Raw genomic sequence first — 18,882 nt, forward strand, 5'->3', positions numbered from 1 at the left:
GGAGCCCGTAACAGAAATGTGTGGCTGGGTTGGGTTACACAAATCTTGGGTCGGGTTTGGGTCCGCATACGGATCTTCCTTCATCTAAACGACATCGTTTTGGGTTTTTTTAACCCTATATAAAACCCAAAATTTTTTTTTCTTCACTCTCCTCTCTTTAGAAAAAAATCTTCAACCCCTAAAAATCCCTCTAACCTTGCTAGAATCAGGTGCCATGTTGTCAAGCTGGCAGCCGCCTAAGGTTGTCACTAGTGGCCGCTGCTGGTGGTCACTAATGATTGAAAAATATAAAAAAAAATCTCAAAAATTTCTCCTAAACATCCTCTTTTCGGATCCAGTATTTCTTTCGTCAGGAACAGCCTTGATTGGCATAGATCAGGGTTCAAATCTTCTATTTTCTTTTTTTTTTTTTTTGAAAACTAAAACTGATGATTTTTTTTGCAAGTAACTCAATGCTGAGTTTCTTGTCGAATTTGGTGTGGACTGTGTTTACTGTTTTTTTTTTATGATCTGCTTGCTTGTTTTATTTCTTTTTTTTTTTTTTTTGTTTGGTTGCTTATGACTTTGAGCGTTGGGGTGTGTGAAGGGCTGAGTCATTTAGGTGTGAGAGCTTAGGATTTCTGGGCATGGGAAGCTCGAGTTATCTGGGCATGGGAGGTTGGGACTTTGAGGGTTGAAGTACATGCAAGGAGCTTTGGGCAAATTGATTGGTGGGAGAGGTCTGACGCTAAGGAAAAAGCTTCGTGCCTGGGAGAGGTCTGGTGCCTTTATGGTATTGGCCTCCTGGGAGAATGGGTGGCTGAGGATGGTGCTGGCAGGGGATTGGGTGCGAGGGTATGGTGCTGCAGGGGCAGGTGAGTGGATTTGGGTAGTTAGGGTGCAATGGTGCCCGTTTTATTTTCTTAAAAGTAGATATTTTCACATCATATAAAAGCTCAGAGCTATCTCTTTATCTTTCTATTCCAAATTATATGTATAAGGCTCCATTCTTTCAACCCATTTAATTTCTTTTTCCATTTCCTTGGTTGAATACCCATTGTCTAAAATATTCAAATTTGATTGGAATTTGATTTTTTTTTGTCCTAATTCATTAATTTTATAACGGATTTCTTTTATTGTGGATTAATTATAATTAAAGTTGAATTGTTTAGGGTTTGGGGGTATCATCCTTATATTCCCAAGATTGCAGACTATAGTTTACCAATGCTGACAGTTTCAACAGTTCATGTTTGTCTATTACAAAGTTTTAAGACTGAATTTCTATTTGTGCCGCAGCAAGTCATTTGTTAGATCTAGTGGACTGACTATATAACTTTTGTAACAAAACTCAATTTGGTAGAGTTTCTACGGTCAATTAATATAGATTTTATAGGACTACAACTCTTCCTTTAAATATATTGATCCATCAATTAGCATTTTTGTGGTAATCTTCTTTCTTATGTTCCTTGCTTCCTTTTTGTTCAATTTCCTTTATAACCTAATTCTTCTAATGTTATTCTTGAATTAGTACTTCTGTTTTTTTTTTTTTTTTTAATGTTGTTTTAATCCTTCTTTTGTTTAGCCACGACTAAACAGTGGCTTAGATTTAACTATCATTTTGATAATTAAACATTGGCTTAAATTTAACTATTGTTTTGATTAAAAACTGACTTAAATTTAACTATCATGTGCGATGAATATCTACCTTACTTCCTTCTGTATCTAAAATAAGACGGCTTAAAAGAAAGCGTTTCTACTACGCAAATTTGTGCAACAGACTCAACATAACAAGAAGCAAAAGAGATACAATACTTGGGGCTATGGGCTTCAAGCTCAAGGGCGTACGTTCACCCCATCCAATGGTAGCCCATGGTATTATTTAAGGAGGTTCTTACAATTTTTTGTTTTCGGGTTTGTGTAGATTAAACTTTGATTATTAAAATTACACGTCTAATATATTATTAATAGAATTTATATTTAATGCATTGTTAGTATATAAATTTTATATATTATTAATAATCAAATGGTAAAATTTTATTAATGAATAAATATTTATCATTAAAATAAATACATAAAATTAATATTTTTTTTAAAAAATTTACTCATTAATATGATATCATTATTTGATTTATTTTATTAATGAAATATTATTATTTAATTTATTGATAGTATATAAATTTTATACACTGATAATGTATTAAATATAAATTCAATTAATACATCATTATCAAATGATATAATTGTTGGTAACTCATGATTTAAAAAAGTTAGATCTTATTGAAATTTTTATAAAAGTTGGAGCTTCTTCATATGGAATTCATATTTAGTAATATCTGTTTGGTTGGACCGTATTAAAATTTTCATAAAAGTTTAAGCTTCTTGCATTCATATCAGGTTCACATTTAGTAATTTTTGCATGAATAGAGAAACGAATTATAAATGTTGAGATTTAAATATCAAATTTTGTTAAATTTAATTTTTTTTAAAAATATTATATAAATTAATTGATTTAAATTTCGAATTATGTTTTCTAAATAAGCAAAAGGATACCAAAACAGATTAAAAAACTGTAATCAGCGACACATGGTTCAATCTTATCCCTAACAGATATAAATATCTTGAAAAGCATGTAGTCTAACCCAAAATCCAAATATCTTGTCTTTTTCAATCTAGTATAATGCTATATCCATCTGAAAGATATATTTCAAATGGGAAGAGAGGACGTCATTTAACAATCTCAACAGGTATGAAAAATCTGCTCAAACACCACATTCTCACATCTGTAAAAGCAGTATAGAATAAAAGTTGAAGTAGGCATTGATTTGCCTAATGGCAGGTCGTGTCATTCAGTTGGTTCCAAATTCTGTTCTCGTTGCAGCCTAGCCTTCACTATATCCCACGTATTGCGTAAAGTTAAAATACCACTACTTCTATATGTGAGTATACCTTTTGGATTTGGACAGGTACAGTGATGAAACGATCAAACATAAAACAATATGTATGCAATCACAGCAGCGACTGTATGTTGTTTGTTTCACATGAAGTTTCAATTTCATGATAGTCCAAGTGGCTTCAAAATTTAAGTGGGTAAAAAATGACAGAAAATGAGTTTAGGCAGGGATGGATCTACATTTAAAAAAATGACACCTTTAAAGATTGAAAAAATATAAGAAAATTTTTTTCTAAATATTTCTTTCATCAACAAAATTAATAAATTCATTAATATATATATAATATTTATATGGATAAACACTCCCAAAAATATTCTAAATCTTATGACTTTTATAGGACTCTTTTAGATGTATGTCCCTACATAATAGAATGGTGGTGATGAAGATTTGAGGAGGTTGGCCACACATGAATTTCGGGTCAAAAACTGAAGGGAGGGTTAAGCAAAATGGAATCTTTCCTTCACTCAGGAGCCTGTTCAAAATACAAACCGACATCATTTATATACAGACAAAAGACAGGTACAATCTTTTAAGGCTTCATTTGGTTTTAAACGAAGCTTCCAGTGCGGAGCAGTTGAAGCACCTTTTTGCCCAACCTAGAAAGTTTGGCAAACATTCTTAAAGTTCAGTAGAAAGTTTTTGCCTGAAGTTCAATTAGAGTATGGAGGGTGCAGTGGCTAACTGGGATGCAAATTGGATGATAATGTTCAAACTATTTATTTTTATTTTCTGTTTTACCCGTAAATTTATAATGATAAGACTTAAACACCTCTAATAGATCAAAATATTATATTTTTTAATTTATCCAAATAATAGTTACAATTATTATAAGTATTATTTCTTCAAATATTAAATATTTTGAAATATTTTTATAATTTTTAATACTTAAAATCTTAATTCTTATTTGTAATATAAATTAATATTAATCAATAAATGGAATAAAATAATTAAAAATTAAAATACTAAATAATAGTAAAATATATAAATAATTTATCTATACATTCTCAAATTAATGTTTTTAATGATCATATTTATTTTATCCTTATTGTCATCAATGTGTTTGTATCAAAATGTATATTTTTATTATTTATTTTAATTTTATCATTACAATATCCAATATCATTACTATAATAATTAATTTCACTTTTATCACTGTTTTAAATTTCACTAGAACCAATATCACATCCATCCAAATAAATCCTAAGAGTATATATATATAACTTGAGTCTTCATAGTATTAGGCCCTATTTATATTTAGTTCCCATATGGATTCCATAGTATCATTAGTGCAATGCGATTAAGTTTAGCGCACTTCCAGTTAAATTCAAATGTCAACTTTAGTAAGGATAAGTTAACATAAATTTTTCATTAAATTTTTTTTTTCAATTACAATTACAATAATTTTATTACTGTTTTATATTTCACTATAATTAATCTCATCGTTTATCCATGTTGGCCTTGAATTGATTAAGAGTTTTGATTTGACAAAATAAAAATTTGTCAAACTTGTTTCAATCTTGTCTAAGCTTAAATTGAACATTTTTTTCACCCTTCTATCTTGTCAAAATTCATTTAAGAATCAAAACAACTCAAATTCTCGGAACAAAACATGATTTATGCAAGTTTTGATAGAAGGTATCTATCCCCTCATCTTTCCCCAACCCCTTCTCTCTACATCCTCGATATTCCCACTAAAAATTGACTACTTCTCTTACAAATTTCTCTTGTAAACTTGCTACCCACAATCTCCTATGGCACCCAAAACCAAAGTCACGGCTGGACGACGAGACCTTCCAAGAGAGGCCTCAAGCTCCACTATGAAGCCTTCTTTCAACCAGAATTTTAACAATCCCGATGCCAAGGAGTGGTATGAGACACACTTTACTCATCGAAAAGTAAAACCTGGAAGGGTAATCTCACTAGACTTTCTTCAATCCATAGAGTTTTCTTATTTGCATACTTTTGAGTCTTTTGAATGGATGCCTTGTGTATAGAGAGTCGTTTATTTAAGAATCTAGTAAGAGTATTCTATAGTAATGCTAGCTGTGTTCAAATTGAAGGAAAAATAGACATTATCTTGATAGGTTCAGAACATATGTAATGGGGAAGAAAATCTTCGTTACAAAAGAAATGCTAGCTGAGGCATTTATGTTAGCTGATGAAGGAGAGACAAATCCTAGATGTGACATAGTGCAACTAGCTCAAGATATCTTTAGGAATCCCAATTTACAGGTTGTTCCCACACAAGCCTCTAGGTTACCCATGTATGATCGGTTATTACACCTTATTATAACCCATGTGTTAGCCCATTTTGAGACCCAATACTCCACCATTAGGAAACAAGATTATTGGTGGATGTACAAGATCAAGCATGAACAGAAACCAAATTTGGTGCACTTCATTTTTAGTGACATGATAGGGATTGTCCAGAATAAAGATGTTACTCTAGTATATGGGTATGCTATAAGCAATCTTTTGAGACATTTGGAAGTAAACACTAGAGGCAACAAAGAGATATGTGTCAATGACCCATTTAGTATTCTTGGACCTTCCACATTGCATAGTATAGGGTATGTTGAAACTCCAGATGGCCAATAGGTTAAAAAGGGGGATATTGGTGTTGCACCAGAGAAAGAAGAGGAGCAAGACCCTGTAGACATGCCTGCACCTCAATGAGAACCCCTTAGCACACCTTTTGACACTCAAGGTACCCTAGAGATGCTCTTACTTCAAATGAACAACTTGCACTCAATGGTTGACACTATAAGCAGTAGATTAGAGTCCATAGAGAAAACTCAAAATGACTTTGTGGCACAAGTCCGGCATCTTCGAGCTGATATTGAGCATATGAAGTCTATTCCTCAGCACATGGGACAGTATTCGCATTACTCTCCTCTTTCACATTCATCTCCTCATTTTCCACCTCCACCTCACTAAAGCCTTCCTACTACCTTGACTTATGTTTTCCCATATTTTTTTTTTGTAAATATAACTTTGCATTATGGCTTGTAGACTTTGATCTTTATATTAATGCAACCTATCTTTTATTCTCTTGTGGCTTGTGACTTTGTGGTTTGTGGCATTGGTGTGTAGTTTCATGTTTGAAGTAAGCTTGGGTGGCCTTGAATTGCTTATTCCCTCATTTTGATTTGCTTCACTTAGTATTTTTGCTATGACAAAAAGGGGGAGAAACATTGGTATGAAAATTTGATGATTTATGAAAATCTAATGATGTTTTGATATTGATAATGATGCTTTGATATTGATGGATATATTCATGGTTATGGTGATATTACTCTTGTATAGTTGCCTTAAATCTTATGCCTAAATTCATAGGGAGTTTGCCTTTCATAAGTTCAAGGGGAGCTTCTTTTCAAAAGGAAAAATGTTTTTCATGTAAAATTTTCATTTATTTTTGTCATATCAAAAAAGAGGAGATTGTTGGCCTTGAATTGATTAAGAGTTTTGATTTGACAAAATAAAAATTTGCCAAACTTGTTTCAATCTTGTCTAAGCTTAAATTGAACATTTTTTCACCCTTTTATCTTGTCAAAATTCATTTGAGAACCAAAATAACTCAAATTCTCGAACAAAACATTATTTATGCAAGTTTTGATAGAAAGGATTGATCCCTTCCCCTCTATTACCAAATCGATCCCCTAGCAAAAGGATCGATCCTGTTTTCAACCTGAATCGAAAGTTCTCAAGATTTGGCAAAAATCGATCAATCCCCTCCCTGTAAGGATTGATTGATTAGTAGAATGGATCGATCCCCTCATTTAAGGAATTGATCACTTTTTCATACAGAATGCTTTTCTCGTGCAATTTTCCAAAAAAGGGATCGATCCCCTCACATAGTGGATCGATCACTTAAGGCAAGGGATCGATCCCTCTTAAAGGGATCGATCGGTTGTTCAAACAGAATTTCCCTCAAGTGTGAAAACCTAGAAAAAGGATCAATCCCCCCACATAGGGGATCAATTACCTAAAAGAACAGATTGATCCCCTCAAGCAAAGGATCGATCGAGTAAGGCAAAATAGGCATAAAATCGAGCTTTCTCAAACATAAACCAATCGATCCCCTAAGGGAAGGGATCAATTCCCTGAAGGCCTGAAACTCCCAACGGTTATTTTCTGTCTGAAGTTTTTGTAGGTTTGAAGCATTAAATGCAATCCAACGGCTTTCAATTTTTTCTTAACTATAAATAAAGCATTCCACTGCAGACCAAGAGTAACAAGAGCAAAAAAAACTTATTGTTATTTACCTACTAATCTGCTTAAGCATTCAAAGCTGTAAAAAGAGAAAAACTGCAGAATTCATATCAGTTTTTCTCTACTTTCTTATATATACATTTGTATACTTCAACTTAGCAAACCCTAGCCTTTGTGAGGTTCTTAAAGTTTGCCAAACACTTTTGAATTTTTTATATTGTGAGTGTGTAAGCTTAAGAGGGAGGATAACCCTTAAGAGTGTATGTTGTTGAGTTGAAAAGCTTTGTGAAAGCTTAGTTGTAATCTTCATCAAATAGTGGATTGAACTCCTTAGCAAGAAAGGCTAAGGGAGATGACGTAGATGCCTAAGAAAGGATCGAACCTCTATAAATCTTGGTGTTAAATTCTCTAACCCTATCTCTTGTTTATATTTATCTATTGTATTTATCTATTTTGATAATTTGTGGTTATTGAATATTATTTTTGAAAATTTTATTAAAATCAATTCACCCCCTATTAATTTATTTCAAGTCTTTGAACTAACAATCCAAATAAAACCTTAATCATTACATCATAAAGCACCTTCATGATGCAACTGCACCATTCGGAGTTGTTTGGATATCAACCAGTGCGGTGCGTAATTGCACCGGAGTATTACATTTGGATTGGAGCATTAGGGGTTCAGTGAGTCGCTGGACTGGTTCCTTTACCATTTTACTCTCATAATTATTTTTTATTTTATTTTATATATTTATATTTATATTGGCAAAATGAATTATTTTATTAAGTTTTAGTTTATGTAAATATATTGTTGTCATTTTTTAATAAAATTATTATTTGACATAAAAATAATTTTAATAATTTTTAATTATTTATTAATTTCATAAATGATAAATAAATTAAAATTTTCATTATAAATAAATTTTAATATAACATCTTTAATGATCAATTTTTTCATTTCATTATATTTCACCTCATTTTTATTATTATATTTGTATCCAAATATACATTTTATCATTAATTTTAATCTCATCATTATAATATTTAAATTTATCATCATTACTTTTTTTAATCTCATCATGATTAATTTTATCGTCCTTACTTAATTTTTTTTCTCTCCAATAAATACGTCTGTCAGAAAAAAAGAATATTCAAAGATTTCAGATCTACATTTATTTAGATTTGTTTGCCTGTTTCTTGTTAATCTTCTTGAGGTACAAGTAATTGATCCAGAAGAGAACTTATTGTCTTGCATTACAATAAGCCAAATTAACAACGATGAAATGTATTTATCAAACAATCACCTGACATGTATCAACAATTTTGTGCTGTGGGTTTTCCGACCAGCTATATATATATATATATGTCAACGTCACAAATTTGTTTACTCAGAAAAAGAATAATAATGAACTTATAGTTTAGTTCAATTCTTTTATATAATTATTTTTTAAAAAATATTTAATAAATTTTAAATTTTAACATTTATAATTTTTGTAAAATTATACAAAAATAATAAAATACAGCTACATTATACATATTTCAAAACCAATACGCTTTGATTCTAAAGGGAGGAGGTGCAACATATCACACTATTTCCAGAACATTACTTTCTTTTCTATTGCCTGCATCGCAAAGAAAAAGGGAAAAAAAGATGAAGAGATAGGCATTCCCTGGCAGCCTTTAAACCATGCATGTGCGCTGGCAAATACAAAGAGAACGCTTCATCACCTAACCCAACCTCCATTCCCACAAATTCATGCCACCTAGAAATTGCAAGCTTTAGTGGCTTTAGCCTTCGCTCTCTTTCTAGAATACATTTTCCCAGTATCATCCGTTCCAAATAGGGCACTTATTTATGGGTGTCATATTGTATAGTCAGAATTGGTTTACCTTTTGAAGTACCCTAAAACTTGAAAAATAAAATATTTTAAAGAAAATTTTTTAAACATTCCAAATTTTTTATAAACATTTTAAAAATTAAAAATTTTAAAAAACTCTTCAAATACTTTCGAAGTTTTCTCATAACGTCGTTTTTATTGACAAAATTGATAAATTCATCAATAATTTTTAATATATATTATAAGTGAACATATTTTTTAAAAAAATCATGGATCCGTGCATTTTAGTCACATTCAAGGAACCTCTTGCGAAGTGACAATTTCAAACGTTCCAAATATGGGCATGTTTCTTAAAATAAGGATATTGCTTTGGAGAGAAACCATGATATTGTATTCCAATTTTCAAGACATTCCATACTGCTCTGTTACAACAATGAAAAGATCATGGAGCTTCTCTTTTATTACTCTTATCATGTGACAGCGAACGACTAGATGTGGAAGTGATAAGTTACATTTGTTTGATTTCATGGCTTTGTCGAACTTAGCTCAACATCAGGGTCAGATTTCTCTTCTACTTGTACTACATTGCCCTTGTAATGGTAGTGATGTGCAACATAGAGGAAATAAAGGAAATTGAAGGTCCCCATCCCTGCTAGGAGATAGTAAAAGTAATCCAATCTGCCAGCATTAATATCACTAGTCAACCAGTCAGGATGTCCATGCCCTCCAGAGACATGATGCACAACATTGACTACCATGCTGCTAAAGTAGCTTGCACCACCAAGGGAGCAAAACAGAAGAGAATTAGCAATGCTTCTCATATGCTCCGGGAACTGCTTGTTGAAAAATTCAATCTGTCCAACGATGTTGAATGTCTCGCAGAAACCCATGAGAATAAGCTGAGGAGCTAGCCAAAAGACTGATAACGGTGCAACACCAGGGTGCAATATAGCTGAGGTCCTTCTCTTCTTTTCCATAACTCCAGCAACGATCATCGCTAGAATAGAAAAAAATATGCCAATTCCAATTCTTTGAAGAAGCGTTATCCCACCTTCACGTTTGGTGAATTTTCGAAGAGCTGGAACAATAATTCTGTCGTAGATTGGCAGGAAAATTCCAACTGTGATCATCGATATGATCCCAACGGAACCAGATGGGATTTGGAACTTGGGGCCCAGATGCCTGTCCATTTTCAAAGCCTGCGACAAAGTGAATGTTCCCTGTTGTGTCATGCAGGTAAAGCTAATGATACCGGACGCCCAAATAGGGATGATTCCGACAAGGCATTTGAGCTCTTCGACATCTTGAATGCTGCACAGCCTCCATCTTTTAGGGGAACCATCAGGTTGTAATTCATTCTCCATTATTATGGCGGCTTTGTTTAAGAACCTAGGAGAACAAAACCAACAATTGAATTTAGCACTAGAAGCCACTACAAGTTCAAATTATTAAACCTTTACCAAGAAAAAAAGTATATATTAACTCAATAATATATGCCTGTGGTATATTTTGCAGGGACAGATCTAATCTTTGAGGTTGGGTTTCCAAGATACCTCAAATATTGAAAATTAAAACAAAATAAAAAAACTTTTTTTGAACAATTTCAAAAATTTTTAAAAATATTTTTTAATAAAATTAATAAATTGTTAATAATATTATATATATATATTATAAATAAATATCTAAAAAAAATTTCTGAATCCATATCGTCACTTATCTTTTATGATAAGATAGGTCACCTGAACTGGTTGGTGAGGGGTAGCTTTGACAACACATTGTCCTTTAAAGGAGGATCATAAAAAACTCCAATTTCCTGTCTCTCTACTGGAAGCTTAAGCTGTCTTTTCTGGTAAGCGGCAACAAAAACTTGGGCAATGCTTGAAAAAACGCTTCCCCGTGGCTTAACATGCACGTAAATTCTTGTGCCGATGAGGAACAGCAGAATTGAACTGCCCATGAGAAGAGTAGGAATTCCGAAGCCTAGAACCCAGCTTACTGACTCTTGAATATAAACCACAAGAGTTAGGGTAAGCAACATGACCACTGTGAATGTGGTGTAATACCAATTGAAGAAGCTGCTGATCCCTTTAACCCCTTCTTCGGTGGTTGGATCAAATTGATCAATACCAAATGCAATGCTGCAGGGTCTTATTCCACCCGTGCCTACTGATAACAGGCCTAACCCTGTCAGCAGAACTCCCAGTTGAACGTTGTTTGGACCAATGCAGTGACCATGTAGTTGCTGTTCAGGTTTGCATTCTGGAGGGTGGAGTTTCGGAATCCAAGCCGTCAAAGTTACAATCAACATTCCCTGTCAATGTTAGACAATGGTTTAACAGTATTCAATTAGTGCATTTTAATCCTTTTCATTCGATATTGCTGCTGGTAAATAGTACTAGTAATAGTAGACTTATTAATCACAAAGGGAGCAGGAAGAATCTATAAATGCAAGCTTTTAAAATTGTAGAAACTTCTTATCTGGTAAATGATCGACCGGACACTAATAATTTTTCTTCCTTTGTAAGTATTTAATTATTACTCTTTTCGTTCTACATTGTTTGAATGTTATTGACTTTTATATAATTTAAAAGAAATTTTGACTTTAATATATTTAACATTAAAATTTAAAATTTTTTATAACATTAAAAATTCATGAATTTTAATATTAAAAAATAAAAAAATCATAAAAAATAATTTTAAAATATAAAAGTAAGGTTTTTAAATGTTAAAAAAACATAATTTTAAGACAAAAAAATAAAACAGAAAGAGTATTACGAGAAAGGAAAAATGACGTGAAAAGCATGAATAATTAATTAAGAAAATTATATATCTATAAATATATATATATATATATATAAATAATAAGTGAATAGAGAAGCAAAGCTGGGCTCCTTGCTGTGGATATGTATATAATTGCTACTACTTTATTGACCTAAACAAGAAGTTATATTATTATATATGTCACATAAATTGTAGTGTATGATTCGAATTGAGAGAGATATTGAAAAAAAAAAAAAAAGAATTTTTATTATTTTTAGATTCGTGGACTTAATTCAATTCTATAGGATATTTCATTCCTTTTTTTTTTTTTTAACTAAACAATGTTTTATAAAACTCTTGGACAACAAACCACATGCATGGCTGGTAACAGTTTTTTTTATCATTATATAAAATATTTAAAAAGTTAGTTAGGCAACATAATGAAAAATGAAACATAATAGGATTTTGTAACAATTTTTTTTATTGTTACCAATTTTATAAAAATTTACAATAATAAAAATTATCGTTCCATAAAATATAAAAAAAATTTTAAATAAAACATCTATTATGAAAAATTATTGTAAATATAATAAAATTTTACAATAATATTTTTAGTTCTTGCAAATTATGGTGGCCCAAACATCATTTTCTAGTAGTGTCCTCCTCATAAAGAAAAAATGAATAAAACTGGAGAGATAAAAAGAGGCAAATGGATTTTTAATCTGCCAGGCCAGTGATCCAGCGCGGGAAGCAAGATAAAATTTGTTTCCAAAGATTATTACCTAATTGTCATCAGAAATTTATAGTATGATTTGATTTTCTCCATAGTTATATACTAGGAAAAAGCTTTTGCTTGATGATATAAAAGCAAGAAAATGTTTTATGTATGAAAACGTAAATTCAAGAATCACGATCAGCTTAATTTGCATGGTCTACTTAACCCTTTAGAAGTGGGAAAATCATATAAAGAAAAATTAAGGATGATATCGATCTATGTTAATGAAAATTCAAGCAGCCATGGCCCTTAAAACCAGTTGAGTAGTAAGAAAACATATATACCAGAAATGACGCAAAGGATGCTACTGCAATTGTTGGAAACCTCCCCGCATAGGCATCGGAGATAAAGGCACCAGCCAAAGGTGCAAAATTGGTTACACCGGACCAGATATAGATAACATTTGAAGCAGACACCTGATCCAAGTGAAGCTCCCTCGTTAAATACACCATAAAATTTGCCAACAACCCAAAACTTGCTAACCTCTCGAACGTTTCATTTCCTGCGCCGCACCACACTTTCCTGTGTTAACTAAACGACAACCACAGAAGCGAAGGAAAAAAAAAGTAATAGTAGCATTAATTCCTTAGAAAGGAAAGAAATTAAACCTAAGATGTAAGGCATGGCTTTCCATCCCCCAGGCTTCTTCTGGTTTGTACAGGCCGAGCCCCAGACTGATAAAACATTTCCCTTCGTTCCTTGTCCCGGTTTATGTTCCAGGGACGACGGTTTGCGGAAGTTTTTTGTGCAGCAAAATAGAAAAAACCCTGACTCCTCTTTGATGCTCTTGATCACCATGCTTGTCTTTGGCTAAGCAAGCTTTTGTTTTTTTGGTACAGGCTAAGCGAGCTTTTATTTTATTTGATACAGGCTAAGCAAGCTTTTACTTTATGTGTTTTGAGTTTCTTTTGGAAGCATTTGAAATTGGTTGCATATATATATATATATATATATATGTAGAGAGAGAGAGAGAGAGAGAGAGAGAGAGAGGTAGGTTTGGAATTTGTATAAATCAGCTGATCAAAAAAGAAGATGGAATTATTGAATGACTGACGAAATCGAGAAGTGAAAAAGGTCGGCCACACCACTTGTACAAACAAAATATGGCTAACAAAAATTGGGTGTTTGGCCTACACTACTGGTGGAAAGTGCGGAACCATCTGGCTAAATTGGGCATAGGCATAAAAGATGCTAGTTTTTTTTTTTCTTCTGGCATATAATACATTATCCAGTATAAGTGGTGATCGACAAAAAGCTCCATATAAAACATTCAGACAAAAATAATAATTTAATATAATTCAATATTTAACTGGTTTATTTTCATAAATAAAAAAATTTTATTAATTATAGAGAATTATAAAAATATAATCTCAATCCAAATTGATTTATAAAGATTAAATTCAAGTATGTGCACATATATCCATGTAAATTCTTTCATTCTCCTTTTTTTTAGTCCACTTATAAATAATATTTATGAACATTCTCTTCTAGTGTTATAAAATATTCATACACCAAATATCAAACATACATACTTATATGAATTTTTTTAATCTCCCTTAATTTTATGCAGTATCTATCTAATAAAAACCTACAATTACCTTTACATTTTTTTTCATATCCGGTCCTATTGAAAGTTTCAACATTTATAAATATATTAAGAGTTTTTTTAATTTTTTTTTTACAATTCTTCTTTCCATTAAATAATATCTAATCAATTTAAAAAAAATCTCAAGTAAATATTTTAATAAAACTTTTGGGATTTAAATAACTATTCCTAGCAAATAAAACAACTTTTTAAATAATTACTAGACGTTTACACTGTAAAATTGAGGAGAAACTATAATTCCAAGTTCATATCGTTTTCATGATGGAATTTGAAATTAAAGATGATAACGATTCAAATTAGATTAGATCCACCTCAATTTCTTTGAATGATATATAATATTATAAATTTTAAAACTTTTATCCGAATCTGAATTGATCTTATTTGAAATTGGTCAAACCTAAATTGAATTATATTAGTTCGATTACGTTTAGTTCATCGGTTTTTTAAATTTATTTTTTATTATTTTAATATAATTTTTAATATATTTGAATAGATTTAAATATAAAATAATTATATTTATTTTATAAATTTTAAAAAATATATAAAACTAATAAAAATATATAATTTATTTCATATACTTTTTATTTTTTACTTTCCAATTCAAAATACAATATGCATCTAATAAAATATTTAATATCTAAATTTAAATCTAATCAGATAAAAAAATTTTAAATTAAACTAAATATTTTAATTTTAAATCTATTCTCGATTTTTTCAAAATTGTTTCACATCGATGCAGACTTAAGTTCTATTTAGATGGGTGGTGAGATTAATTTTAGTGAGATTGATAACAGAGGTAGCAGTGAGTTTAATCATTATAGTGGTGAGATTAAAATTAATGGTGAAATATTTGTTTGGATGCAAACACAGCAATGATGGTGAGGTGAATTGTAATAAGATAAAAAAATTATCATTAAAGAAATTAAATTAAAATTTATATATAATAAAAAATTTAAATTATTTGACATTTATAAAATTAATAAATAAGTAAAAATTATTTTTATGTCAAATAATATATATTTTTAAAATTGATAATAATATATTTATATCAATTCAAATTTAACAAAATAATATTAAACAAGTAAAATATAAAACATTAATTAATTTAAATATAAATACAAAATAAAAAAAAAATGATGGTATTATAGTAAATAGTCCAGCTCAGTGGCTCACTGGATCATTTTTAACCGACGAAGAATTATTGCTCCAGTACAGTAAAAAAACTCAATCACACTGCACTGCACTGATTTGACATCCAAACGAAATGAAATGGTGCGATTACATTAAAAAAGTAAAAATTCTTCTCGCACTGAAGCTGCGAGTGAATCCAAATAAATCCTTAAAGTGACCAAAATCCAAACTGTTTAAATCTGAATGACATCATTTGACTTGTTAAATTATCACCCTTTTGCATCATCTCACGTCCCGGCAATTTTATAAGCTAGGGATGGCAAAAATAAACCACTCTCCTTAAAACTTAGTCAATTCATTGCGTAGATTTTTTTATCTAATTAATATAGAGTGAATCTCGGTTACATAAAACACAGGTCATTTTGATGCACAAATGACTGTCAGAATATCTAATTAATACTCCCTAGTCTTCCTGGTGTACCAGATGCTCCGAATGAACTCTTATATGCAAAACATGATTTAAGAAGAAAAAATGCTAAACAATGTTTCAAGTGATTTAAGAATTATGCATTTCAGACAAGATGGAACTAGAACTTCCTTTATTACTTGACTACATTACTTCTATCCCAAGTTATTTTTCCATTTTTCTGTTACTTTAAGCTGTGCTATTTGTCCGGATCTCTACTTCATATGCAAATAAGCAGAATAAATCAAGTTCCAGGCAGAATTCTGCTTTTACATGATTTTCACACTACCCTTGTATTGATATCTTCGAGCGCAGAACAGAAAGAAACCGAAGTTCAGTAAAGATATCCCTGCTATTAGGAAATAGAAAAAGTCCAATTTGCTTGTGTTGATATCGTTGGACAACCAGTTGGAGCCTTGCTTTCCAGTGACCTTATGCACAACAGTGATCACGGAGCTGCTTGCGTAGCTTGCCAAAGAAAAGGTGAGATAGATTAGAGAATTTCCGATGCTCCTCATATGCTCAGGGAACTGCTTGTTGTAAAATTCTATTAGTCCAACGATACTGAATATCTCGGAGAAGCCAATCAGGATAAGCTGGGGAGTTAGCCACATGACTGACATTGGAGCAACTCCATCAGGTCCACCGTGCAAAAGGGCTGAATGCCTTCTCTTGGTTTCAATGAATCCGGAAACTAACATTGTTAGGATTGAGAAAAGGTTCCCAATTCCTATTCTTTGGAGAAGTGTGATCCCACCTTCTAGCTTTGTGATTTTTTCAAGCGCTGGTACGAGAACTCTATCATAAAACGGTAGCCATATTGCAATTGCAATCAGTGTAATGACACCAACTGAACCAGCAGGGATCTTGATGCTGGGACCAAAATGCAGGTCCATCTTCAGGGCTTGTGCTACCGTGAATGTTCCTTGTTGATTCATGGCAAGGAAGCCAAGTATGCTGGTAAGCCAAATTGGGATAATGTTTACAAGGCATTTAACATCTTCAATTTGTTGGATACTACAGAGCCTCCAGGGATTGACACAAAAACCATCAGGGTTTACTTCATCACCCGCGATTAGAGCCGCTTTATTTAAGCAACTGATGAGGGAGCACAAAAAAAAAAAAAGAATTGGTAAAAAAAAAAGGGATTAAATTTGTGTAGCCAAAGCATATAGTTAAGAAGAAAGAAATACATCACCTGTACCGTCTGGTGAGATGGAGTTCTGGAAGCAACCTTCTCTTCAATGGAGGATCATAGAATTGTCCATTTACTCCATCAGCTGGAAGATTAAGATGGCTTTTTTTGTAAGCGGCCACAAACACTTGTGCTACACCAGCGAAAACACTTCCTTCTGGCTTTATGTATATGTAAATTTTTGTTCCAACAAAGAACAAAACAATACCAAAGAGCATGCAAAGGGTTGGTATCGCAAAGCCTAAGGCCCAGCTAATATCATTTTGGATATAAACCACAATTGTTTGAGTAATCAACAAGACAATTGTTTGAGTAGCATAGTACAAATTGTAAAAACTGTTGTTTCCTTTTCTCCCTTCTTCAGTTGTTAAATCAAATTGATCAACACTGAAAGGAATGCTGCAGGGCTTGATTCCACCAGTGCCGATGGACAACCAGCACAAGCTAAAAATCAAAATGCCAAGTTGGGCTTTATTGTAGCCTATGCAATGGCCATGTAGTTGTTCTTCATGGGCACATGGTGGAGGACGCAGCTGTGGTAACAAAGCTGTTGAAGTCATTATCATCATTCCCTGCAAATCAGTGGTTGACATCACATGTTATTAATCATATTCAGGCATTTTTTTAGAGATCTGGTAAATATCCAATGAATCAATCCAATGAAATTCTTTTTGGGCATCATTCCAACATGTAATAGACCCTTTTCTACAGAAAAAGTATCTATACTGAAATAGGATGGAAACCAAAAATCCAACTTCCAGTTCCAACAACAGAAGTCTAAATGATTTCCTTTTTCTCTTCCTGTTTTCCTGTAAATTTCAAGTATTTCCCATGCCTCAGTGACTCAGTATGTAAGTGAGAATGTAATTTAAGAAATGGAGAGGGGGACATACACTTGTTTTGAAATAAATAAACAAAATTAAAGGCATATATACCACGAGAGATGAAAAGGATCCGAAAACAATGGTCCAGAATTTGCCGATATATGCATCCGAGACATAGGCACCAATAACCGGCGCGAAATTGGACGCACCAGACCAGCTGTTAAGGATGGTAGCTGCTTGAACCTGGTCCATGTGATACTCCCTCTGAAGATACACCATAAAATTTGCCATCAATCCGAACGACGCCAATCTCTCAAACGTTTCATTTCCTGCACATGGGAAACGCCACACCCTTTTAATAATAAACACGTTAAACAACCAGTGCCAGAAATGTGACGTAGGTATAGCTACAATACACTTAACGTGAGGGAGAGAGAGAGAGGGATGGGTTGCACCTAAGACGAAAGGCATAGCTCTCCATCCTGCAGGCCTTCTTTGATTTGTAATTGTATCCGGTAAATCTGCAGCTATATTTTCTTCTTCTGATGGATAAAAAAAGCAGCAAGAACCTGACCTTTTTCTGCCTTGTCTACCCACCATTTTTGCTCTATAAGAAAATGAGACTCGGTGATCAAATGAACTCATGTCTATCCTTATATTAGCATATATAGGGCATGTAAAACAAGAGGTGAAAAGATGGAAATATACTGAGGTTTTTAATAACATACTGGTTCAAGAGGACAGAATCAGATTTTGACTTGTGTTGTTCACGCACTTGTTGTCGGTGGAGTCGACTTGGAATTTTGGATTTGCATAATGGGCCCCATTTTCTTAATTTAATATCTTTAATAATTGATGACGCTAGGAGATATTTTCAATCAATTCAAATTTATTGTGGTTAGGAGCTGTAGTCTAGTTTAACGGTTTCAAAAAGTTTGATTTGAAAAAAATATGTTTAAAATTTTAGTAAAGCAAACATAATTTAAGAATTTTAAATATTTTGATATTTTTACGAAAAAGTGATTTATTATATGAAATGTTAAAATATATATAATAATAATAAAAATTTAAATGCATAAAGACAAAAAGTAATTTACCTCAAAAGTATGTTTGAATGCCAAACGCACTTCTGAAGGAGCTTTTGG

General features: G+C 32.0%; 2 protein-coding genes across 3 annotated transcripts; both read right to left on the reverse strand.

Annotated features, from left to right (window-relative positions):
• Positions 1 to 9,386: 9,386 nt before the first annotated feature.
• On the reverse strand, positions 9,387 to 13,396 carry LOC111288032 (protein NRT1/ PTR FAMILY 2.13-like). Its single transcript, XM_022878780.2, has 4 exons — positions 13,124 to 13,396; positions 12,800 to 13,017; positions 10,720 to 11,291; positions 9,387 to 10,369 (listed from the first exon to the last, which is right to left on the reverse strand). Exons 1-4 carry the CDS (start codon positions 13,311 to 13,313, stop codon positions 9,505 to 9,507), a joined length of 1,845 nt encoding a protein of 614 aa, XP_022734515.2. The 5' UTR covers positions 13,314 to 13,396; the 3' UTR covers positions 9,387 to 9,504.
• Positions 13,397 to 15,843: 2,447 nt separating this feature from the next.
• Positions 15,844 to 18,501, reverse strand: LOC111287856 (putative protein NRT1/ PTR FAMILY 2.14). 2 transcript variants are annotated; one of them, XM_022878532.2, is made up of 4 exons: positions 18,193 to 18,501; positions 17,849 to 18,066; positions 16,917 to 17,485; positions 15,844 to 16,816 (listed from the first exon to the last, which is right to left on the reverse strand). In XM_022878532.2, the coding sequence occupies exons 1-4, from the start codon at positions 18,461 to 18,463 to the stop codon at positions 15,988 to 15,990; spliced, it is 1,887 nt and encodes a 628-aa protein (XP_022734267.1). In that variant the 5' UTR covers positions 18,464 to 18,501; the 3' UTR covers positions 15,844 to 15,987. The 2 variants fall into 2 exon arrangements, with proteins under 2 accessions (XP_022734267.1, XP_022734266.1); XM_022878531.2 differs by having other exon boundaries at positions 17,849 to 18,501.
• Positions 18,502 to 18,882: the final 381 nt, after the last annotated feature.

This window comes from Durio zibethinus, chromosome 4, assembly GCF_047325235.1.
Source record: "Durio zibethinus cultivar Kanyao isolate XHJ-2024 chromosome 4, ASM4732523v1, whole genome shotgun sequence".
Lineage (NCBI taxonomy): Eukaryota > Viridiplantae > Streptophyta > Magnoliopsida > Malvales > Malvaceae > Durio > Durio zibethinus.